This window comes from Carassius gibelio, chromosome B17 (genome assembly GCF_023724105.1).
Source record: "Carassius gibelio isolate Cgi1373 ecotype wild population from Czech Republic chromosome B17, carGib1.2-hapl.c, whole genome shotgun sequence".
Lineage (NCBI taxonomy): Eukaryota > Metazoa > Chordata > Actinopteri > Cypriniformes > Cyprinidae > Carassius > Carassius gibelio.
This window is the reverse complement of record NC_068412.1, coordinates 25,511,898-25,538,446: the sequence shown is the minus strand read 5'-3', so window position 1 is coordinate 25,538,446 and position 26,549 is coordinate 25,511,898. Positions and strand designations below refer to the sequence as shown.

The window sequence follows — 26,549 nt, the reverse complement described above, 5'->3', positions numbered from 1 at the left end:
CACACACACTTTTTCTTTTGGCCGATTTCGGAAACATGCGTCTTGCCTGGAAAATGCTGCCTCCACATTCCTCCCATGAAGGGCAGCCCAAAAAACGGAGGAGAAAAAAAATGGAGGGAGGTGGCAGAGAAAAAGCTTTCTCCTGTGATTGTGTCCTGGGGGTCTCTCCCTCCTCTCGCTGTCTGTCTGTCGCGCGCTCACTCCCCCATATGTGGGTAAGCGGAGATTTCTGCTCGTCTTCGGTCAGTCACGCAGAATGGCAAGCGTTCAGAGACGAACAGAAGAGCCTGTTGTTTTCATTCCTTGTTCTCGTTCTAGCCTCTCGCTCTGGGTTTGTCCATCTTGATTGCCGTTTTCATCCCCCCTCTCTCGTCTCATTTTAGAGCAAACCTCTCAAGGTGAAAGAGGAGAGGAATAATTACGCCTGGCCGAGTCGAGGAGAGTCACGGAAAGAGGGAGAGGGTCAAAAATTCCCACACGAGTGCCAGTGCAAACGAGTTGTGCCGTTCCACTCCTCACGCTTCCAATCACTCCCCCTTCTGTTGCTCTTTTTTTTTTTTCGACCCACTCCTTTTTTTCCCCCCTCAACCACACTCCCTCGCTCTCAAATTTATGATTTGGAGACCACAGTGGTTAGAGACTGCCAGCCTCTCCCTTCCACTCACATCTCTCCGCCTGCCTTTCTTTCTTTTATTTTCTCTTGCTCTTTCTGAATTTTATTCACCCTCCCTCTATGCTCAAAAATTACAGTCACTTCTGTCTGTTAAAATGCTATTTATTTGGCTTATGTAATGTGAACACCGTATGTGTGTGTGCTTTGTGAAAAAAGGAAAATGAAGGTTAAAAGAAAACAGTGAAAAGAACAAACGGAAACGAAAAATGACCAAGCAAACAAGCTAAAAAAAAAAAAAGAAAGAGAATAAAAAATATATTTGTTTGAAAGAAAATCAAAGTAATGAAAGAAATATACATACTTATATTTTAATAAATTAAATGCACATAAAACAAATGAAACAAACAAACAGAAAGGAATTATTGAAAGACTGATAGTTTGATTGATTGATTAATCAAGAAATAAATGAACAAACGTGCTTGAAAAAAAAATATTTGAACAAAAAGAATTAACCAACAACCAAACAAACAAAGAATGATTGAAAGACTAAAAGACTGAAACATTGATTGATTGGTTATCAATAAATCTATCTACAAATCAATGAATAAAAAAATAAATGTTTTGGAAAAAACAATTTGAACAAACAAATTATCCAACTAAAAAAGTAAAAAAAAAAATAGCAAACTAAAAAGGCCTAAACAAAAAATAAATTAAAAGAAAAACAACAAACTACTGACCAAAAATTAAATATATATATATATATATATATATAATGAAAATAAACAAATGAATGAATGAATCAACTAAAAAACAAATTAAAAAAAGAACAGACCCAAACTAAATAAATAAAAATAAATGAACGAACATCAAATGAAAGAAAGAACAAACACTGAATTAATGAAAGAATAAATAAATAAATAAATGAAAGGGCAAACTATAAAACGAACAAACTAACCACCGAAGCAAACGAGCAAATTAATTAATGAACTACTGAACACTACATGAATAATAACACTTGAAAGGAAACAGAACATAGAGCATAGTGCAGACAGACACAAAAGATGTAGCTGCTCACGTTGTAGCTGAATGAGTGATTTTAAGCTATTTAAGACCAAACGAGCAAACCGTCACAGTGGCCAATACACGCCGTCCCAAATCACTTAACAGGATTTCCATTGAAAGTCAAGACATTAGCCACACTTTTCAGAAAATACACATACAGAAAGGAATTTAAGGCTGTTGAACAGTCACCATATGAGCGGAAGGTCACCTAACACACAGCTGCTCAACACAACACAGAAGAACAAGATCAACATGATTATTCTGACGTACAATATCACCCTTACAGGGGACTTGCCACGGAAAACAAGATTTTCCTTAAGCATTTAAAATCAAACAGTGTACACATGCATGCATACTGTTGTTCACAAAACAAAGCATCCCCCAATTCAAACAGAAGATTTATGGAAACTATCTTGTGGAAACAAAATCATTGTGGTTGATGTTACAATGAGCTCATTATCATATGCCCGCCCACATTTACATAATCAACACCTATTGGTATTTAAAACATTCCAAACCTTGATGAAAGCACACCAGTCAGAGATCATAGCAGAGCTCATTTACATAACAGTCTTAAAGGTACAGTAGGAAAAACAGCCCATATGAGCTGAATTAAAAGGATCAGAACGAGAGGGTAGAAAATGGGCAATAAAAACTAAAATTATCACTGCTTTTGGGACAAGAAACCTCGACAGACATCATAAGTGGAAAAACTGAAGCATGACGTGTCAAATAAATGATCAAATCACAAACTGTGATTTAATTACGTTCACTGTGTGTTTTAGAGTGAAGCGCATCACTGTTTTCATTAAATTCAAGCGGCACATGATCTGGTGTTTTCACGATAAAATCTGCACAATCTTATCTTATCTCTGCATGTTAAATATTAGTTATGTAATTTTACAGTTGTGCTGTAAAGAAACATTATTATTGTTATTTTTTCATAAATACTAGATGTTTTATTTTACAGTAAAATATTCCAAGAGTAACATTTCTTTTTTAATAATAAAATAATAATTTATTTTTAATTGTTACTATTATTTTGTAGTCATACTGATATACAGTGAAAACATTTTCTTGTTTACATTTATTTAATTATTTTTTTATTCTCAAACACTATTCATATCATGGAAATCACAGTTATAACAACCCCCCCTCCCCTCAATCCCCGACCAAGAACACGGAGTAAAGATACATAAGAGTGAAATGTGTTATTTTGGTCAACAAAACAGAGCTGCAAAAATAATAATCCTAACCCGTTTTAAACACCTGTTCAGACAAACAGGTTCTTCCAGCCAAAACTCAGAATGCAATTTCATCTGGTGTGGATGAAATGACATCCTTCAGCTCACATACGTTATAACACAAAGACACTAAATCTCAACTGTTACTTTATAGTGATGGGCAAGCAAACCTGGTGTGGTGAGCAAACAAGAGAAAACAAACACGTTAACACAGATAATTAGCCCAACGTTCAATCTTCATTCGCTCCTCTTGACGCGAACACACACACAGCAGATGTGATCTCTCTCACTTGGTTTCATTCCCCAAAATACTTTTTTCCCCTCTATTCATTAGTTTCACATTCTCTCGCTCCCTCCTTCTGTTAGATCTCTATATGACAGAAGCCATCTGGCCTTCCAGAACAAGAGATTGGACCGGGGAACGAGAGGTTTACAATACACACACACACACACACACACACAGAGATAGAGAGAGAGACACACAGCTGTGTTTTGTTACAATAAAGACAGAGGCTCTTTATGAGGTGACAGTGCTTAACATGAGGGGTAGAGTTACAGCAAAAACAGACACACATTTATACTTGTACACACTGTTTTGATATTCAACACCTACTTTTCACAATCTAATCAATTCCCGAAATCCTAGTCTACTTTTTTCTTGTTGTTTGAATAGGAAATACTTCACATTGTTTAAACAAAAATTACTTGAACAAGTCTCTTTGAGCAGATGTACACATGCAAGTCTGTCCTTGCAGGTATAGAAATTCACAAAGCATTCAAAGTATCAGACAATTCTTTCTTGTCTTTTTTCTTCTACACTTTGCATTGAATTAAAGTGCTAAACAATTTCAGGCCCGTCCAACATCTGCGTCTGCACGCGCTGTCTGTGTTCATACAGAGATCTGCCTCTCCATCTACGAATGAAACTCAATCTCCGTGACCTTTTCATTTTCTCACAATGAATAATTCACCGGGACCTGTTTGCTATCTCAAATTGTCACACAAACACACACACACACACACACACACACACACACACACACACACACACACGCACACGCACACGCACACACACACAAAGGAAATTGTGAACAAGGATTCTCTTCTGCAACCATCCACATGTTCTCTCATTCTTTACAAAGACACTTATCTTTAGCATGGTACAGTACATATCTTTGTTTCTGTTTGTATCTTTAAACTTTTTGGTATTACGCTGGGATCAGGGATATTATAGGTAACTAAAACTAAAACCATAAAACCCCTTTTGTAACTTGAAATAAAAAATACATTTAACTGAAAAAACAATGGTAATAAAATAAAATATTTAAAAAAGAAAAAAATCAAATGGCTGCCAAAGAAAACTTTCATATTACAACTTATTTAAAAATATTATTAAACAGTATTATAATAACACTGACAGACAGAGCTCAATTAAATATATTTGGTAGGCTTGTTCTTTGCCCTCCCAATATTTTCACATGCCACAAAAATTATAATTTGTATTATTTTTTCCCTTTTTTCATGCTTTTTCATGCTTTAGAACACATTTTTATTTACTATATTTGTAATAATACATATTTTATTTTATTAATATAATATGATATTTTTTATATATATATAAATTTATAGAAAATAAATAAATTATATAATTTGTATTTTTGGTTTTATTTAATCATGATAGCCCCCCCCCCAAACAAGTTAAAACAAGCTGTTTTTAATAAAAAATTATACAAAAAATGATACAGCTACAGGAGCAATAAATGTAAAAAAAAAAAAAAAAAAAGCTTTCCTGGAAGACAATGGCATTGCCAATAACTAATGCTTCCCAGACTATCAGACAAATATGCAGCCTGAACCTAGTGACATTTTAGTTCAGCAGATTTTGCAACAACAATATTGAATACATCACATAAAACCAAATGTTTAAGTTTGCAATGCAAAAAATCCACATGAGACTGTGATAATACAGAATATACAGAATGAGACACAGATAATACTGTGATACAGTACTGGCCCAATAATGCAAGTGACCTTTCTGTTAACTGTCCAGAATCTCACTCTATCAGCCCATCCTTACAGTTTAATCCTAGTTTGACACTCATTTATTCATTCAGCCTCTGTTCTCTGTGACGCTGTGCAAACATTTAGTATGCACAGAAAAAAGACAGATTTAAGGTGTACACAGACTAATGCAGTGAACTGAATATACATGCAGCATGAAATTAATGTATTAATTCAGCAGATGCTGTTATCCAAAGCCATTTACAAATAAATAATGCTACAGCATAAGTGATTTACAAGTTGTTTAACATTTTATGAAGTAGGAAATATCAGACGCTGGGAGTTGTTTACATACAGCTCTCGTCTGCATGCTGCACCAGGGCAAATTGATTATTCATACGTTCAAACAAACCAATATCACACACATTTCTGATTCTATAATGCAAATATGCCATGATGCAGGACAGTTCTGTACGTCAGAGACAGGTCAGAGGATTCGTCCTGCTGCGGACAGGGATTACAGTACACGCATTCATTCATTTCTGCAGGATTATGTTCTGATGGAGAGCACTAAACCCCCCCCCCCCCCTCCTCTTACCACTGGGCCCGTCCTGCACAGATGGCTAGTGGGATTTTACTTCTCTAATCTCTTTTCTTTCATTCTCTCTCTCTCAGTCTTCTCTTTTTATTTCTGAAACCAACGGTAAATGAATATGCTGAGCTGGACAAATTGTCACTGAAACGACTTTTGGGTTAGAACCTCTTTGCCCTTCATTCTTATTCATTGTTTCCTCTCTTTTTCCTACTCCATGTTGATTTTTGTCCAAATTTCCTACGAGACTGATCAAATTTCTACAGATTATTGCAAAAAAAAAACTGTGAACAAGTCATTTTTATGCTCTACCAGCCACCTTTATTTTCTTGGACAGTCATGCCAGGTATACAAAAATACATGTTTACTTTAATATTCAGTCTTCAGTCTTTATTTAAATCTTCAGTCACTATAAATAGAGTTCTAAATCAAAAAGTATCAATCCTCACAAAAAAATAGTATGGCACAGGAATGGTATCAGATACCAATAGGCCGATTCATAAACCAGTATTTGGTCACTTTGAGATTATTGAATTCAACTCAATATTTGTATTGAATTTTGAGCAAAATAAGTATTCTTTTAATTTCATGATTTTCTGAGAACCTCATTTGCAATTATTAAATTATTAGAAATGTATATATCTGAACCGCATTAGCTATTGGCATAAACATAAATGCATTTATTTTATACTATACATCAAACATCAAATTGTTTAATCTATACAGTGGTACTGAATAATTTCTATATTCATTTACAGAGGTATGCATCATGCTACTAATATCACACTATTACAACGATATGTTCTCAGAAAAGTAAAATGTTATTTTGAACATTTTAACCTTAAATGTGCCATCTATGTATCAAGCTGTAGTTAGCTAGACTCATTTGCCATTCAAAAGGTAAACAACAGTGATGACATCACCACAATATCTGCATACTGAATTGTGATTGGCCTTGTCCTTGCATATATTTAACCATATAGCCAATTGCTGATTCTCCTTTCATTAAAACTAAAATAACAACATGCTGATTGTCAAGATGCATTTGATTACACAGAAAATGCAAATCTAGTACAATTGCAGTTTTTTTAGCACTAACAGTCACCTGCGACCACACAGAAACACTGTGGCCTAGAATGAATTAGCTCAACTAAACAGCCTGCACTAGAGTAAATCGTACCATGAAGCCTGCTTTCAGCATAACGCTTCTGATCCATGACCAGGAGCAGCTTATCCCAGACTACAGGATGATCACTCTAAACGCTCGGTCCTAAGAGCTCTCTTCCTAAAAGAACTTCCAGCAACAAAATCAATATCAAATAATACCCCAGATACAATAAAACACAAACGACTATACACAAACACATGGACACACCTGACCTGGAAAATTCTCATATGGCTTGACTGCGACACCCATCGCCATGGCTACGTAATCCCTTCTTACTAGAAAGGAAGGTCTTCTGCCAGGGTTGTCCCTGCAGGTCCATATATAGACACAATTAGTCTTGGGGGCATTTAGAACGACCATATATGGTCAAGGAACAAGGAAGCAGGCTCTTTTCAGTTCAGTTCATTGAAATGTATTAGACCGTAAAAAAAGAATGATGGTTTATGTGCATGCTTTCTAAAAGATATGGCACAACAATAATAATTATAATAAAAAAGAAAAAAAACGAGAGCAGTCAATGCTACCAAAAACAGGTCACCTAGCAACACACAATTAAGGAATACCCTGCGAGCCCGCAGTCTTCAGCCTGTCCATTAGCAGACGAAATTACTGGCTAAACAAACAACCATCTCCCACATGCAAATGACTTTGCTGTTCATAAGAGAAGTGCTCATATTATTGCCCGCTGGGGTTTTCACAGATGTTTAGAATATGAGCAATGTACTCTGACTCTATCCAACCTGAAACATCTGGAGTCAGAGATGACTGGGGCACTGGAGAAATGGTTTCATTATATGGAACGAAAGCCAGCTAAACCCATTAACTCATGTGAGATGGCAGGGAAGGTGTATCAGAAGCAAAGGGGGAAAAAAGATACAAAGGGAAATGGAAGCCTTTGAAAGAGAAAAGAAATGAGGATGCATGAGGAGGCCGTGGATTAGAGTCGGTCGTAAAAGATTACGATGCTATCTAGGCTGGTTAGGTCAACCAGCACTTCAACAACATATCAAACATTTAGATTTTTCAATCCTTCAAAGATCTAAAAGCACTGTATGGTAGAGCGAATAACAGCAGAAATGTGTCAAGAAGCACATATATCCTTTACATGGTGGAAATATTTGAAATCATTTATTTTTAATTTAAGATTTTCATAACGAATAACTGTTGATGGATTGATGTCAGATTTATCTGTTATAAATAACCTTATCTTGTGATTTCAGCCCATCTAGTTCCAAAGTATTTAATCCACTAGATTATCTAAAAATAGTAATTTCTACGCTTATCTACCATATAAACAATCCTTCCTTGTATTTCCAGCACTAATAACTATTTTGGGATACATGCTGTTATCATGAAATATAATAACTCGTACCGTGATTTTGGACATATTACCCAACACTACTGAAGCTGCTCGCTCACAAGGCACTGAACCAGTCAGCCTTTAATAATATTTATCACCGCTCATTTCTCTCCCACCCCAGAGGCTCTCCAATCATATCCATACACTCTGATTACTATCACCACAATGTGATTAGCCTGACTATGGTGATGTGTTGTTTAATTTCCTGCTGGGGTCTGACACTGCATCTCCATTTCGGCTCAGAATAAAAGTCCCCATGCTGCCTCCCCTCCCCCTCAATGCAGTCACTGGTCATCGTTTTGAAACAGCCAATGTGGGCTGGAAACTGTCTCTTACACCAGCTGCACCAGGTGGGATTAAAGAACAGAGAAATATGACCCTTTACAGTCTTAAGCACGATTGGCAAAACATGCATCAACATAAGTCCTGCAAAAACATTCGAATGAATCCCATAAAAACATTTCACACCAAAATCAAAAGAAATATATATATATATATATATATATATATATATATATATATATATATATATATATATTGCATAAAATAAATTAAAAAAACATTTGCATTGTGACATTTCATGCTAATAAAAAATGTTTTTGCATTATAATAATGAAATTTTGTTCCTTAAATGTCATGTAAGTAATGTCACTCTGTTAACTATAAACTGAAAAACGACATGCTCAGTTTATTCTCGCAATGGAAATTTCCTATTGAAGTTTGTGCTTGGCAAAAAACTAAACTGTCGTTCTCTCCCTGAGCCTGTGTTTGGCTCAAAGGTGACAATTCACATCAAATGGTATCAAAGGGCTCTACCGCTAACTGACAAACTACACTTCACTCACAGTATCTTAGTCAGACAGATCAGCTGCGACAGGCAGATAGTGACAGAGGTTTAAACTAGCAAAGACAAACCATGAAAATAAAAATAAAACATGTCAGTCCAAATCCATTTAGATACGCCTACTACAGAACATACATAAAAGCAATGTAATACAGAATACCAAGGAAAGATAAAGCACAATCCAAGTCACTGACACCCTGAAGCTGATAATAACTAATACTGCAAAAATGTGACTGACTTATAACATATCATGCCACTGAACCACAAGGCAACATAATGAAAACATGCTTGCACATTCTAGCACAATTTACAATACATTTCAATTGAGTTTGTGCTAGACTACAGAAATGCATTGTTTAGTGATATGTAATTATGCAATGACAAGGTATAAAAAGATGATGAATTATGACACACTAAATGAATTAATCTTTCCTAAGCCTTCATGTACAAAAGAAAGCTGAATTTGATCTATCATAGCTAAGCTTTGATACTCTTTATTTAACAAAAACTGAGCCTTGGTTGGAAAACATCTAGGAACATCCTTAGCAACACTATTCATAACAATTTTAACAACAAAACAAACAAGTTCAAGTTGAGAAATTTAACTTGAATTAATTAACCTACAACCGTATGATTCACACACGCTCACTCTGACACAGACAGTTAGGAGCTGAAGCACTGGAGGGGTGGAGGAGAGGAAAAAAGGAGAAAATGAAGGTGGCTATGAAAGAGGGCTTTCATTTACTTGTGTCTGGCGATGCCATAGTGGAGACAATGACCGGAGGTCCAGTACGCCGGCTGAGCTTCTGATTAGACAGACTCACATTTTGGCCTTGGACGGAACCACCAACGGGTACTAGTGCTCTGTCTGAGGACATTCCAGCCTTCCGTAGTACTTGTGGGCTTGCATTGGGACTAGGCATGGGCGACATTGTAGCCAAGCTTCGATCCCTCTTCATCAACTCCATTGGTACAGTATAGTTGGTGGTATATGCCTTCGGAGCCTGCTGTGGTGCCAAAGCAGGAACAGTCATTGGTTGGGGAACTGCTGGAAATGACTGTGGCATTGCATGGATTGGTCCCTGCAAAGCTGTCATTTGTGGTGGCATTCCTGGTAGATGTGATGGAATGGCTACCTGTTGGGACATTGCAGTCATATGTGACATGGGAAGGCCAGCATGAGGATTGTAGCCTGACAAAGCGCGAGGCTGGACTGGAACCACAGCACCACTGTATGCTCCTACAGACCTGGCTCCAGGATACCCACTGGTCTCAAGAAGTTGCTGGGAGGGAGCACTGCTGGGTCTGCGACTGTAACCTTCACCCATCCTTGGAGATATAGTCTGCATGGGGGTAGAGGGTGGCTGCATATACTGGGACTCCATGCCTGGAGTCAAGGGTGGTGGCTGGTGCATGTAAATGTCACTGCGATGGCTAAAGCTGTTGGATCTGCCACGGGCCGGAGCATTGGGATGCAGGGGGGTAGAATGAAGGATTTCAGGTGGTCGCTTGCAACAAAGCACAACACGTGACAGAACACGAGCTTGTCCTAAGTTTGGAGCTACAGAACGGACATCATTTTCCTCCATTACAGCCAGCATTGCAGTGGAGTCAAAGCCCTGCTGCAGTAGAGAGGTGATAGTGCTTTCTGAGAGGCCCTCCTTTTGCAGCAATGCCAGAAACTCAGGGTCCGCATTCTTTTTAGGGTCTACAGGAGCCACTGGGGTCTGAGGAACAGTGGGAAGAGGAGCAGTAAAAGGCTGAGCTGGAATTTGAGGTAACGGAGCAGGAATATTGGCCACACCTGGAGTGTTTACTGGGGCAGCAGCTACAGGGGGAGCTGGAGTATAGACAGGGTTTGGGGGTGCCATGGGTTGCACGTGTGGAACTTGCTGCACTGGCTGAACCTGTGGTACCTGCTGAACTTGCTGCACTGGCTGACTGGGCTGCATTTGCTGAACTTGCTGCATTTGTTGCACTGGCTGAACTTGCTGCATTTGTTGCACTGGCTGAACTTGCTGCATTTGCTGGACTGGCTGAACCTGCTGCATTTGCTGTTGCTGTATTTGTTGTTGCATTTGTTGCTGTGCTTGTTGTTGAGCCTGGTGTTGGGCTTGCTGTTGTTGTTGTATGATGTATTGTGAGGGGTTTTCTGGATGCATGACCATACCTCGGGCAGTTCCATCCATTCCTTGAGCAACTGGTTCAACCACCAGGCAGGTGGGGGTTGGCTGATGAGGATCAATCTGCCTTCCGTTAACATCACTGTAGACTGGATGGCTAGTTAGAGAGGCAGGTGGCTCAGCACCATAACGGGGAGAATTTGGCTCCATAAAATAACGAGCTGGAGATGGTGCACGGCTTGGAATGCGCTGCCCATCCTGCATCATTTTGTTGCCAGGAGTAGAATGTGGGGGTCCAGGCAGAGACGGTTCTCTATAAATACGACCCATGTCGTGAGCAGTTGGAGGTGGGGGAGGAGGTATGGCAGGTGTTGGGGCAGCAGAACCAGGCCGACTTCCTGAGCTGTGTTCCCACAATTGCCGAGGACCAGCCATCATTCCATAATGTGAAGATGACCTATTAAGAGAATGAGGTTGCTCTCCACGATAAAAACCCTCGGTTGTTCGTGGTGGCATGCCTGAGTCTTGCTGATAGTAGTCGTGGGGTGGCAGGGAACCACGGTGAGCCATGGGTGACCGGTCGTAATGGCTGTTCAACTCAGGAACGGAACTCTTTCTAATGTTACGGGGGTCCGGACGATCCAAATATCCCTGATTGTAAAGAGATTCCTGGTAGGAGTCTTGCTCCCGTTTCAAATCCAGGTCAGGGGGACGCACTCCAGGCGGTGGCTCATACCATCCCCCTCCCACATCCGCTCCATAGCTCAGCGAGTTGCGTCGACCAGCCATCCGGGCCTGCTGCTCGTAAACACCATCACTGCGCTCCCAATGACCCTCATTCCCACCCAGCGTGTCCCAGCTCTGGGAGCGGCCGATCGGCAACTGCTTACTGGAGATCAACATGAGGAAGAGATATACCTTACTCGCAGGGAAGAAAAAATTAGAAAGGTTTTCCTTTAAGTTTCTAGTTGCAAGATGTTGTCAAGTGGTGTGAGGAAGAAGGGTGAAAGAAAAAAATGTAAACAGAAGTACTGCTTTTCACCTGAAGGTCCAGTTGTAATTTCTGTCTCCCGTCTCTATCACAGTGGCAAGGTCTGGCTATCAAATGGCTCCTCTTGCTTGGCGATCAGTGAATAATTAATCTGGGAAGCACTGCTGGTGGTGATGGAAGCAGGAAAGAGGACACCATGCACTCTCACAAATAATGTTGGTAGCCGAAGCCTGCCTTACTACTCCATTCTGGCAATGCAAAGCGACAAGCGTGAACAGACAGAGGGAAAGAAAAAGAGAAAAAACAGAGAGACAGGAAGAAAAATTTTAACAAGGGGAGGGTTGGTGTGGGGGAGGCAGGGGCTTGTGATAATCCAGTGAAGCTGATCCGCTCTGAACTCTGAACATTTTACTCATTCAGATTGCTATGAGGGATTACAGACCAAATAAAGCCAGCTTAAATCCACTCTTCACCCTTGTGACGTCACATGAAAACGCAAACAAAATGTGTCCCTGATGATAATGAATAAAATGAAATCCCTTTGGACAGGAACACATGCTGCCATGGACACACTTACCTGATGCCAATGGTTGAGGTGGTCTGTGCTTCTTTCATAAGCCTGGCCAGCTGGCATGAAGCAGGCGGTCTTTGCTGGACTCCAAGAGATGGGCCAGTGGGGCGGGCCAGTGAAACTAATACAGATCTAATGCAGCAGGGCAGAATCGTGTAGCACTGTCAGGAAACGTCAAATCCTGATTGAACAATAATCCTATGATGGGCCAGCAATGCCTGCAGAGCAATGCAAATGCAGAGATCCAGCATCACCACTCATCTATTGCTTTATGACCCGAGCCAACACCAGTGCAGCTTTATGAACCCCTGCCCCCAAACACCCTTCACAGTACACCAAAAATGAGGTCACAATGCTTCTTGAAGCTTATGAATTACAGCTTCATTACAAAACAAATTAGATCTCAAGCAAATTGCGATACCACTTTTAGTGAAATTACATAAGGATGCTGTAATTTCTTAGAAATATCAGCACAACATAAAAATATTTTGTTACCCTTTAAAGGGACACTTTTTGTCCATAAAATTAAAGTCAATGGGATCTAGTGTTTTTTGGACCCCAAAGGTCATTAAGAAAGAAATGCCTGCAGGTTTGGAATAACATGAGGCTGAGTAAATAATGATAGTATTTTCATTTTCAGTTGAACAATCCCTTGAATACACCAATACAGTTTTTTAAACATTCATTCTACATAAAGAAGCCATCACCCCGTGTTTTGCTATTCCCCACTGAGAAAGCATGGCTATGTTATTAAGACAAGCATTATAAAACCCACAGGGGGTGAAAGGCAAAATCTGGGACATCAAATAATACTACAATATCTAAAGGCTTGCAAATATGCAATTCATGAAAAACATTCCAGCAATATGAATGTTAACAGTTGAATCTTGAGTTTTTCGGTTTAGGACAAGCTTTTTGTTGTGAACAGATTTTGTCCACCTGCCACTGAAACACTCCACCCAAATCCTTTCTGATCCCCACAAACACCAGAGAGAGAGAGAAAGAGAGAGAGAGAGATTGAGAGGGACGGAGAGAAAGAGACTTGTGAGGATAAAATTAATAGGGCATATTCTTTGACTATCCACTGTCATTGTTATACATTCTGCATTTTGACACCTTCTAAAGCTCTGCACAGTTTAAAGTGTCTTTCCAGTACTTTGCTTTGTTTTGATCCTTTCACTTTTATGAAACACTGTTTCATGCCTGTAATACAGATATGGCAGGAATTTCATTTTGGCTTTAAGCCTGCCTTTCAGAATCAACTACACCTAAATACATTAGCATTCCCAGATTGCAAACGACCCCCATTATAGTTTCCTTGTCATAAGTGACCTAACTGTCCTCTCTTCACAGACACGTCACACAAAAAGCACTCGACACTGCAGATTCAAACCAAAACACTAATGCCAGTAGAGATAACTCATTGTTCAGCCAGTGACACACAAAACGCTTTATTTTAGAATGCACTATTTTTGTCAACAATTTTCAGCAACAGATAAAATAAATATTTTCAAAATCATAATCAACAATTCTCTCATCTCATAAGTGCACTGCGTGCTTGCATTTACTTCTCTGTGCGTGCTACAAGTCAAGCTCCCCTATAATTATGCTGCCTACTTTTTTTGGAGCATGGCACTGATGCCTTACTAGTTCACTAGGTTCTGGCACAGAGCAAGAGAGAGTATGCAACACAGCCAAATGAAATCAAATCTCTCTGGAAGAGTCTTTTTTCTTTTTGTGACTTTTGCTTACAGACACAGTGAGGATTATATTGGATTCTTTAACAACTGCTACACAATTACTAAAAAGAAAAAAACAACATGGATCAGTACAGTTGCATTACAATGGAAAAAACAGGAGAGCTGTATCATGGCAACACTGTCTGTAGTTATCCTTCTGCAGAACTTTAAGGAACAAAAGAGAGAAAGAAAGAGAGACAGAAACAAAGGAAAAGAGAGAGAATTTTCATAAATCCTTTGTGCCTGAGAGACTGTGACTAATCTAATACAAAACCCCGTGGGACATTTGGCTTCAACAAGCTTCTCTGCCTATCTGGGAATACATGTGTAAGCAATTTTATACATGACTACTAATACGAGAGCTCTTTGAGGGAAGCAAATTCATAAAAAAAGGATATGAAGCGATTAAAAGCAGAATGCGGTGAAATGAAACATTGCTTCAACTAATTTACTCACTTTCTTGTTCAGCTGGGAGTTCCTAATGCTGTATACTGTGTGTTTTTTTATTCATTAAAGTTGCTTATAAATTGCCAATTTATGAAAAATGTTCTCATTTTGATGCAACAAGAACAACTAACACTGGATTAAAAGAAATGCTGTGTGTACAAAATGATTTAAGCTCTATCATGGTTTCAGTCTGGTCTAAGACAGCATTATTGTATTATTTACACACTATTATAATTTATTATTTTGAATTCTTTTATTTAATTTTTTTATTTAAATGTAAAGTTTTATTCATTTTGTTACATGCTTTCATCATTGTAATATTTGAATATTTTTTTATAATTTTTTTTTAGCATTGATTTATTCATTTTTTTCAGAAATTGTAGCCCTTCAACAAACTTTTTTTTATTTCAGTTAATTGCCAATTTACGTTTTGTTTTTAAAAAATCTATATAAAAAATACATTTCACAAATTTCTCATATATCATATTCATTTTTTATTTAGCGACACTTGAGACAAATTCTCACTATATTATAATGCATGTTACTTGAAAGCATTTTTAATAGTTTTAGTTAACAATAACTAGTCTAAGATGGTCTACATGTTTGATAAGTGGGACGATCAGCTAGTTGATCCAAGTTTGAGCTGGTAGACCATCTGGGTCAATCTCATTGTTACAAAAACAACCCAGCTACTCTGTTCCAGAAAACCAGCTTGACCTGTTTTTCCAGCAAGGGTATTAAACATTTACTTGTCATCTGCTATAATAATCTGAATACCCTAATCTTCCAATATAAATCACAAGAGCCGCAAATACAATTAACTCTTTGTGATGAGCCTGGTCTCTTTTCTTCTCAGAAGCACAGGAACCTTGGTTGAGGCACACATACAGCTACAGTATTCATTCGGGGAAAAACAGTGCAGTCCAATTCATAACCACTCAAGTAACAATTCTTCTACTGAAAAGCTATATAGAAGAGCTCTCAGATTTTACACCCTTTAATAGATTTTTCTTAGGCAGCCTCTGCACAGCGATGCAGCTGAAAGCTCTCTTTTCAGACATCTCACTATAACTCATTTCACAACTTAACTTCCTCGTTTCTCTTCTCTATTTCTTCTTTTCTGATGGTTTCTCCTCTGCCAGCAGAATTCCCTTGGTCAGATGTGATGACTGCAGGCTTTGTGCTGGAGCTGTAGGGAATATGACTACGACTCGAGTTTCTGACACCTGATCTTTTAGTCTTGAACTTTACCTAGCGGTTAATGTATCACACACTTGCACTACTTGGAAGCACTATTTAACTAGTGTGATAGGGGACACCACAGCACAATAGCCAAAAACCCCACAATGAAATGCTTCCTAGAGGAACTTACTTATCTTCCAACAAATTACAATCTCACAGGAGAAAATTGAACTACCTGATGAACATCGAGACACATCTAGTCTCAGGTAAGCATGTCTGTCAAGCATGGCTTAGAGCAATTTCCAAATCACGGAAGCTGTGGTTTAATTTAATAAATATATGCACTGCATGTTTATAGTACAACACAGTGTTCAAAATAAAAGCTTGATGATTTAACAATTGAAAATGAAGAAATAAAGACTTATAAATATTGTATTGATATGGTATAGATCTGTAAAATAAATAATAATAAATGAGTATTTCATTATATTATTAAACAAGAATCATTACTTTTTGTAACATTTCACTCTAAAATAAAAATAGATACTCTTTGTAGTGAAACATAGCAATAGCAATAAACATTATTTTAATACAATAAATTAAATAAATGATCAAATTATATTATTATTAAAATGTATGTATTTAAAAAAATCAAAAACTATTTTAAAAAAAGTTAAATAAATCTTATTTCTTATTAGAAATAAATAAACAATTATACATTCAATTGAAATTGTTTTATTTGTCTAATGCAAGCAAGCATGAAATATCTTTGAATGCAACAAGGTCAACTTGCATAGCATTAAAGGAATGTTGCAGGTTCAATACAAGTTCAAGTTCAGTCAAAAGGATTGGAGGAATAATGTTGATGACCACAGAAATCTATTTCAACTCATCTCTCAGCTTCTTTGAAGAAAAGCAACGCAATACACATGAAAACAAAACACATTTTTTAAATCACGACTAATCACAAACTCTTTCACGTCCACAGTATGATGCATTTCCAAGTGAAAAAGTATTATTCAGCATGAAAAAATGAGGGATGAGTCAAATCAATTTTTAAAAAGGGCCGTTCCATACCAGAATGGAGACTGACAGACTGATTACAAGTTTACCAAAACACTGTCTAAATAGCTATTTGACTTTTAGTTAACATTATCCAATGACGTCAAACGCAAACAAATTAGTTTAGGAAGAAATGTTTTGATTGAAGATTACAAAAGCAAACTTTTTTCCTTGGAATAATCTGCACAGATCATGGGGACTATAACACATTCCTTTACTGCACATGGAGACATACTAAAAAAGACCATAAGATAAAACAAATAAACATATAAAGCTGTAGAACAACATTTCAGCGGTCAGCAGTCTCCATCTCACATATGAAAACTACACCCTGTCAGACCAAAAAACTAATGACTCCCTGGCCCTTCCTCTTTGTACACAGTGTCGTTTACAACATCCCCTGAGGCACATTTCCCCTCCTCGGTTTCCAAACCGTGAGCTTAATTGATGTGTGAGGAAGAAAACGCAAGGCTGCCAGATCAACCGCATTCAGGAGTCCCAGCGAGGGGGTCCAGGAGCCAAATGCAAACTTTTATACACTTATAATATCAGGCAGCAGAGAGATGCCAAACCATGGGTTTTCTGTGGAAAGGATGGAAAACTTTCCCAGCATCCGGGGATTACAGATTGATTGCATGTATGTGTGTCTCGCTGTATATGTGATATGGGGTTTAAACAGTCATTTAACTTCCTGCTCCATTACAGGAACATTGCATCATCATGACTGATGTCAACTTTGGTGAATGTTCAGCATGTGTTTTGGACTAAATGTGCATTTAGTTTCACTAGTTATTCCTTTGGTTTTTTAATCTGCCTCTGATGGCTTTCAAATGGGACCAATAAGAACATTTGGGAAGCTGGACATTAAACATATTTATCATTTCCTTTTCAAATAAATTCAGTTCTTTTGAACTTTCTATTCATGGTTTCTTGAGCAGCAATTAGAATGATTTCTGAAGGATCATGTGAAACTAAAGACTGGAGGAATGATGCTGAATACTCAGCTTTGAATCACAGGAATAAATTACATTTTAAAATATATCCAAATAAAACACGGTTGTTTTCGATTGTAAAAATATTTAACAATATTACTGTTTTTACTGTATTTGTGATCAAATAAGTGAGCATAAGAGACTTATAAACTGTAGTGCATAAAAAACACATTCTTACATATTCCTAGAAGTCTATTGGACATATAAAATAGCATTTATATGTTAGATTATGTATTATCATTTGATACCATCACTGCACCATGGTACAGACACAGTACTTAAGAGTCACTGTGAGATTTCTTACCCTCGCAGATTTTGTCAAGTCTTTGTCGTTTGACCTTGTGTTTGTCAATCAAAGCCATGGCAGCTCTGTTTTCCTCCTCTGCTGTTCACTGAGCTTAGCAACAGGAAACTACAGCCCCCAGAATCCTCCAGTGGGCATAACGCCACTGTACACCTGCACAGAAAAACACAGTCCAGATGAAACCAGAGGACAACTGAACAAATGACACGATTTTAGCCGCTAGAGGGAGCCATCATGATACTATTCAAATAAGAATGAGCTTCAAGCATTCATTTGGCTGGAGAAACAACAAATAGATAAACTAATATTTTCATATGATAACAGTCTTTGATAACTAAAAGATAACATAAAACTCCAGTAGTGATACAAAATGTTCACATTAAAAAAAAAAAAAACTAAGGATGCATTTATTTGATCAAAAGTCCTGTAAAATAGCAATACTGTAAAATATTGTTATAATTTAAAATAATTTATTATTTTAATATATTTTTAAATACAATATATTATCAGTGTTTGTGCTGCTTAATATTTTCGTGGAAACTGTCATACATTTCAGGACGAGTTTAAAGTTCAAAAGAACAGTTTATTTCAAAACTTCTGTAACATTCTAAATGTCTTTACTGTCAATCATCCTTGCTAAATAAAAAAAGTTTAATTTTCTTTAAAAATCATATAAACATCTTACTGACTATTATATCGATTACATAATAAGTGATGAGTTTTGATGTGTTTTTAATAAGCAATCACCCCTAGAAGCAACTACCGTAGCTCAAAATGCCTTGGCAAGCACCATAACAGTCTAGAGATTAATGCCAAACAACACTAAAATTACTGGAGTAAAACAAATTCATTATATGACCTTGGATACCATCAGCAGAAAAGTTAAATAGAGAAATTAAAGTAATTTACATTTTTCTTGAGATGAATCATGCACAGAAATAAGGTCAATTTTCATGCTGTATTTGATTCTGACAAGACTCGAGGTGACTGGAGTCTGTAACTTCAAACCAGCAATATTTTTTGTGTGTGTTTTGTTGGGCCTTTGAGGTTTAAAAAAAGCATTTGAAATCAGAAAGTGTCTGTGCAGAGCTGCCAGTCTCCCTGAGCTGAGAAAGAGACACAAACAGACTTCCAGTCCCACGCTGAGACGAACTCACCCAGACACATCTCGCTTCAGCGATTTAAGAACCGGTGCCCTCTCACTCAACCTGAAACTGATCAGAGCACACGTCACACACACACACAGCCATCCTACAAAAACACGACTCAATTTCATCCATCCTGCTGAAGGACAAATATCGACCCTCCAGACAGGAGAGAACCATGAAAGAAATGCATGATGGATCGTTTTATAAAGGGTCTTTCATAACAGATCATTTTCAATTAAAAAAAGGCATCCTGCATTTCTCAGTCCTCATCCTTTTGAGCACTTCCTCCCTTTCCATCTTTTCCTGATCTCTCTTTCAATGACCACAGTAAGTGCACAAGCAATTTCTGTAGCATCCTTGGCCACGATTGACTGTTTTTGTTTTGTGGTTGTTGCACAAACTCATTCACACACAATCTGTTCTCCAAGGCAATGTGGGTCACAGGGTCAGCAAAGACTCAGTTTTTCCAGCTGTATGCTGGGTAATCTGAAAGATCTGACCTGCGAGGCAGCAACAATAGCCAATAACATTAGTGTTTGAGGAGGTGAAAGCAAGCTCTTTAACACCTCGTTGATTCAGCAGTGTATTAGAGTTTAACAACTTAACACACACACACACACACAGTTTAATATCGCACTCCGTCACAAGAAACCTTCACAGCTCACTCGACCTAAAACACTGTCAAAATTATAATCGCCGATGGCAAAAGAAGACTTAAACTATTCCTGCATCTCATGAGGTATCTGGAGAGGAAATACAGCGGTCACTAGACTTTATACTTACCACTCACATTTAAAGTGACAGTTCACCTCAAAATGAAAATCGCTTTGTCATTTCTAGCCATTGACTTTTAGAGCATTTATTTATTTTTTTATACTATGAATTTCAATGGCTACTAGAAACTGTCTGGTTACTGACATTCCTTAAGATATCTTCTTTTGCGTTCAACAGAAGAAGAAGAAAATAATAATACACAGGTTTTGAAAAACAGGAGGGTAGGTCCCTTTAAGGAAACATGAGTGGTGTCATGATGCTGAGGTGGTTTCCAGGTCATTTTTAGGTGGTTGCCAGGGTGTTCCTCCAGTAGCTAGGTGGTTATTTACTGGGTCAAAAGCAAGTCTTTATTTATGGCTCAGATTATATGAGCAATACTTGCTTGACTTAACAGACACCACGAATAAAAAGAAAAACATTATTTAGTCATTCTACACAAAAATGTTCCGAGAGCTATTAGAATGATTTCTGAAGGATCATGTGACACTGAAGACATGAGACTTGAGTCTTTACTCATTTTCAAAAAAACATCTAAAGACACATATATAGAATAATCATAACAGAAATGCATTAAATAAAATATTGTAAATTTTATTTTAAAGCTAACTACAGTAGATACACAATAACAATATTATTCCATACAAAAAAAGACAGAATGCTGTAATAATTAACCATGACCATCCTCTGTCACCAAGGCAACCATCACTTCCTGTGACCTGTACTGTTATGTTTAAGGTCAGAGGAAAGAACGGCATAAACCTGCCATAGAAACAGTGAGCAAAAACTAAAAAAGAGCAGTAGCATTTAGATGATTAGCTAGATGAATATTAGCAGAAAGACTGTTTTATGTCATTCTGTTTAATTAATTAACCAATAAGACTGATCTGAAGAGCTGCACAAGTCATAATAAGTGATTTGAGTTTGAGATGTACATTTTTGTGGGGGTTCATGCAGCACTAGAAGAGAAAACACCTTTCAGAGGCACAAGAGACATCAGCTGTATCCACTTCAGAGACTCGCGTTTCTAAAGCACTCCTTCACACAAAGCATGAATTACATCTGCTCCATTCACAAACCTGCTGCTTTGATTCAGCCGCACCTGTGTGTGTGTGTGTGTGTGTGTGTGTGTGTGGTATGACTCTCTGTGATTGATGTTTGTGTGTTTCGTTCCTCATGTTTATCCTGCACAATAGACACATTTACACTGACCTCACTTCATCTTAATATTCATTAAGTGTTATGCAAATCCGAGCTGTTATGTGAATACTTTCATTAAACGTTGCATTGATACTCCACACTCTCGGTGTCAAACTCTTTCACTCACTCCTCAATCACAAGAAAACTGTGAAATTTGTGTCATATTTCAGCCTAAAAGAAAGAAAGGAAAAAATAATCAAGTAAACAAATGAAAAAATAAAAACACAGATAAATAAAAGTGGATGGATGGATGGATGGATGGATAAAAATACATAAACAATAAAATTAAATAAATTACAAAAAATAGATAATAAATAATAAATAAATAATAAAATAAAATTAATAAAATAAAATTAATAAAATGAATTAACTAATAAAAAAAATGAAAACTGAAATAAAAATACATAACTGAATACAAACAAAACGATAATAATACAAGTAAAAAATATATATTTTGTTTATCTACACACACACACACACCTTTAGGGAATAAAAGGCATTTGCAAACTAACCAGATACGAACTTGTAGTTACTACAATTTCAAGTCTGATCAGTCTGTGTTTGCTGCACTGAATTTATTTTATGAATTTCAACTGAGGAATTATTTTCCATTATGACTTTTGTTGGAAAAATGTGCGCAACTATTATGAAAATAATGTCACAAAAAAATGGTCCTAAAAATATTTCCCTCTCCTGTATGATCCTGTGGTGAAATATGAGCTGGTCTTTTCTTTATCAGATTCATCTATATATTCTTTTACCACTTGAACTAAAAATCCTAACCAAATCGAGCAGTGAATTTCAAACTCCTGTGTGATCGCTCTCAAGATGTTTCGTCTTTAAAAGCTCTGGAGCACTTTGTTGAGGTGGCATTTGAAATATGCAGATCATCAAATCACAACAGTTTTTTCCAGAGACCTTTAGAAATGCCAGCGCTCATCAAAGCAGCGGGACTCTGAACTGTCTCACTTCCTGTAACGCACACAAAGAGAGCAGACGGATTTTAAATCAACTTGAGTAAAGTGTGTCGAAACATACTGGAAGATTATCAGAGGAGGCACTGAAAGAGTTGAGAAGAACAGAGAGAACACTCCCAATGTGTCACTGATCGAGCGTGATAAAAGATAAAGCGCCATGTCTATGGTTTTAACATTGTTTTGCAGACACCACCGAGTTGTCATGAACACTTGACCTCGCTCCTATATCTCCTAACAAATCACTTTCTGTCTGAGTCACATATCTCACTTTCTATCTCTTTAATATCTCAACTGTTTCCTCTAAACACACACAAAAAAATGTGGTTCTTAAGCAGTTCTTTGAGGTCGTTGAGGTGCTACATAGCCCTGCTACTGTATAAGAACCTGTTAAGCCCGTCTTTTTAAAGGTTGTCTAACTGTCTCTTAGTCTAGCTTGGGAAATGATTCAAAAACGACATTAAAATACTGTATTTCCTGAAGATAGCACGGTTCTTGAACATTTTGTTCTCAAGGCCCCCCTGTAAAAGGAAATATTCCAGTGCATAAAAAAGTCATTCAAACCAACTTTTGCCCCTGTATTAAATTCCCATTCATAGCAAACATATGAGTGTGAAGTAACATATCTGAAATCTGAGGAGAAGAATGGGGTTCCTCTTATAATTCTACAGCACTATAGTCTATCTGACAGAGGTGCTGTACAGCACTTTAAAGATAGGAGCTATACAGCACTTTAAGAGGTTACCCTATGATTACAAGCCAATGAACCACTTTCAGTGCTATTCAGAATCAGCACTATTTTTTAGAATGCAAATTAAATGATTTTCTCCTAAGAAAAAGAGCCTAGACTCCTCTAGACCATGTACTGTAGTACTGTCTGAAATCTGTAATCAAAAGCCAGAAATCTTAATATTTCTCAAGCAAACTCCTCCAATATTAAACCACACTACTGACGCATTTGGCTCTACCTTTAATTTTCCTGAAAGTATGAAACTTAACTGCAAAACATAACAGAGTATTAAATCAACATGGAAAAACTGTTGAAAGAACATTTTTGGAGGACAATGAAGTCACCTGGGCTCTGAAAGAGAAACTCTCCGTTTAAGATCTAAATGTCTTTACATCTTTCAATATGGCAGAAAACAATTTCAGAAAAAAAAAGAAAAATCTGTGTATAATCAGTGTGTCAATGTAAATATTTTTATTTTGTCCAGATATATATGTGTATATGTAACTTTTTTCTTGGCCATTCAAAGCACATTAGCACAAGGTTTACACCAAATATAATAATCACTCTGAAGAATGTATTTCATTATGCTGTTCTGGTCCAAAATATATTTGTTATATTTTTTATATAAATGTTTCCTGGCCAGATTTGCATTTATTTATTTATCTTTCTATCTTTTAAAATGATCATTTTTATTATTATTAGCTACACAAGTATAAGAGATAGATTCAGAGAGATGCCGACAAGTTTTCAAACTGATACATAAAAGAATCGTTCAGCAAAACTAAGCCATTGTTTTTGCAGTTGTATTTGATGCTGCAAGTGTTCAGCTTTAAATGGAACATAACTGAGAGCTCAATTAAGTCTGAGCAACAAAAGTGCAACTGCAACATCAACAAAATGTTCCTCTGTGCCGCTCTTCGTGAACAGAAACCTCCTCATGCGAAATCACAAACACTTGACCTCGCTCCCACACATCTGTATCTCCAAACACATCACGTTCTTTCTCAGTCATATCTCTCGCTTTCTTCATCTCGATGTACAACAGAAACCTCTTCACATTCATCACAGAAACACCACAATACAAGGCAACAAGCAAAAGCAAGTGAACTGGCATTTATAAAAGGACTCCACAAATACCTCCGTGATGGCTGTATTGATCTGTGATGGTCACAGTTATATGAGCCAAGAGACCCCTCACAGCCCGAGCACAATGAAGGGGCCCCTTGCCTCGCTGACCCCTTCATAACACGCTGAACTCAGTGACCCTGCTTTGACTCTCGCTCTTGGAGTCGAACTTTAATAACCTGGAGGAGAGACTGCTCACATCACCTCCTACAGCGCAAAATGATTTCAGCTCGGGGATTAATACTCAACATTCATCAGCAATTTCAGACATTTTCCTCACATCCACAGGCTGACTTAAAGGACATCTGCTCTAGCCTGAGAGGACGAGGGGTTATTATGCCCTTATCTGTCAGAGATGCTCAAAATGTTCATGAAAAGCCAAAAGATCCAAGAGAACAATTTAGTCGTGCAATATATTGGTAATCGATCATATGAGTCTGAACACATCAGTATTGGAAACAGAAATGATTTTTGCTCATCTTTTTGCCAATTTTATCAGTATCATCAGCATCACCGAAGCAGATCTTATGTCTTTCCTATTTCAATGGTGTACTTTTAGTAAAAACAATGTATAACGTATAATAGAGAGAAATTTGAAAATTGTTAACTTACAATAACTTTCATTCATACATTAAGACTGTTATGTAATAAATTGTCTTTAAAAAAAAAATACTTTTGAACCATGCTTTTTAGGAATAAAATTTTATATAAACCAGGTGAATGATATAACAACAGACCCCTCTGTTAAAAATATTCAGAATATAGATAGAAATAAAACTTGAATGTTTGGTGTCAGTGCTACTAAAGCAGATTTTTTTCTGCCTCAGCACATAACAAAAACAATTAATTATGAGAAAGACATTTTACTCATTTTAAAAGACACAATTGAAATCTAATGATGTCAATAACAGTGCAATAAAATTTATACCTAAATGTGTACAAAACTGGATGTTTACTTGTCACTAGGCAGAAAAAAAATTATGTTGAAGCAAAATAGCTTAAAAATATACAAAAAAAGAAGAAAATTAATTGAACTACTTTTAACTTGAGTAGAGAGTTTTTAAGTGTGAGATGCTCCAAAAGGTGTGTGATGCGAGGGCAACAGTTAAACACGTCTGTCTAGTGCTTGATTACACACACAAAACAACTGAAAGACCATTTTTGCATGCGAAAACACGACATGGCGCAGTGTAATAAACATAATCTAGAAATGCATTTTTAGAAATGCAGTCTTATCATCTTTATCAGAATTGGCCAAAATGTCTATATGCATATGGGTTCATCACAAAAGGAATTATAATTTCTGTTAGTTACACAGTAAAAGCACCCATGCTAACTGAACCAAATTCTCTTTTTGTAGGCAAATCAGATCTGAAATTTACACTAAGGATTTCCACCCTTGTCAAGCACATGAAGGATCTCATGCCTGTACGAAAGAAACCGGAAGCAAAGCCTGTAGCATTTCCTTTACAACTGAGTCTGGCAGGAGAAAGAGTGAATGATCACAAAACAGAAGAGGTCCACTGACATCTACAGCAAAAACCACTCAAAACAGAGTTCCTGCAGTATTCCATTATGTTTTTCACCCCTCAAAGTCTCTTTATAAATCTACTCTTTAATAGTAAAGAAGGGGAATGAATGAATCTTTTCTTCAAGACGTTTGAGCTTGAATCTCATCACATTCTGACTGACAGCCAGACACATCCCTGAGACTCAGACGAGCGGCGAATGAAATACAGGTTGAATTCTGCAGCTCTAGGCTGATGCCATGTTCCAATTTCATACCAATTACCTTCCTATCAGGCACCGTCAGACATCCTTTCAGTTCTCTACTGTTGAAAATCACCGGAATGCTACACTAGAATATATGCAGAAGAGGCCATATTAGTGTGTGTTAAACAAGGTATTAAACTGATGAAAAATCATTAATATTCATCCTCTCTGTACCACTCAAGTGAGCGTCGCTCTTTAAAAATCACCTTACACTCGCTCAAAAACAAACACATTTCTCTTCTGTGCTCCGCTCACGGAGGAATGTCAACATTCCTGGTCTTAACAGCAATGGAAAAAAAGAGCTACACTGGATGTTATCATTACTTTTGGGAAAGAAAGAACACACGCTCACATGTAAAAGACAAAACTACAGGCTGGAAAACACACAGCTCAGCATATATGCTATCAAACAACACAACACTTCTAACCCGATGAATGCAGCACATACAAAAAATATGACTATATATGTTCTACCTTGAAATATGCAAGATACAGTACACCACTGTTCAAAACCTTGGGGTCACTAAGAATTT

At 37.3% G+C, this 26,549-nt stretch overlaps 1 protein-coding gene across 6 annotated transcripts in view; it reads right to left on the bottom strand.

The window, feature by feature from the left end:
- The window catches only part of LOC127976434 (C-terminal-binding protein 2), a 42,571-nt gene that overhangs the window by 13,657 nt on the left and 2,365 nt on the right, over positions 1-26,549 (bottom strand). For 2 of the 6 annotated variants that reach the window (XM_052580849.1, XM_052580851.1), the window contains exon 1: positions 9,630-11,925. In XM_052580849.1, coding sequence (XP_052436809.1) covers positions 9,630-11,910 — 2,281 coding nt within the window. In that variant the 5' untranslated portion in view covers positions 11,911-11,925. Of the gene's footprint in view, positions 1-46; positions 653-6,892; positions 6,951-9,629; positions 11,929-18,295; positions 18,449-26,549 lie in introns of those variants that run through there. The other 4 variants (XM_052580853.1, XM_052580850.1, XM_052580852.1 and 1 more) reach the window with 4 other exon arrangements.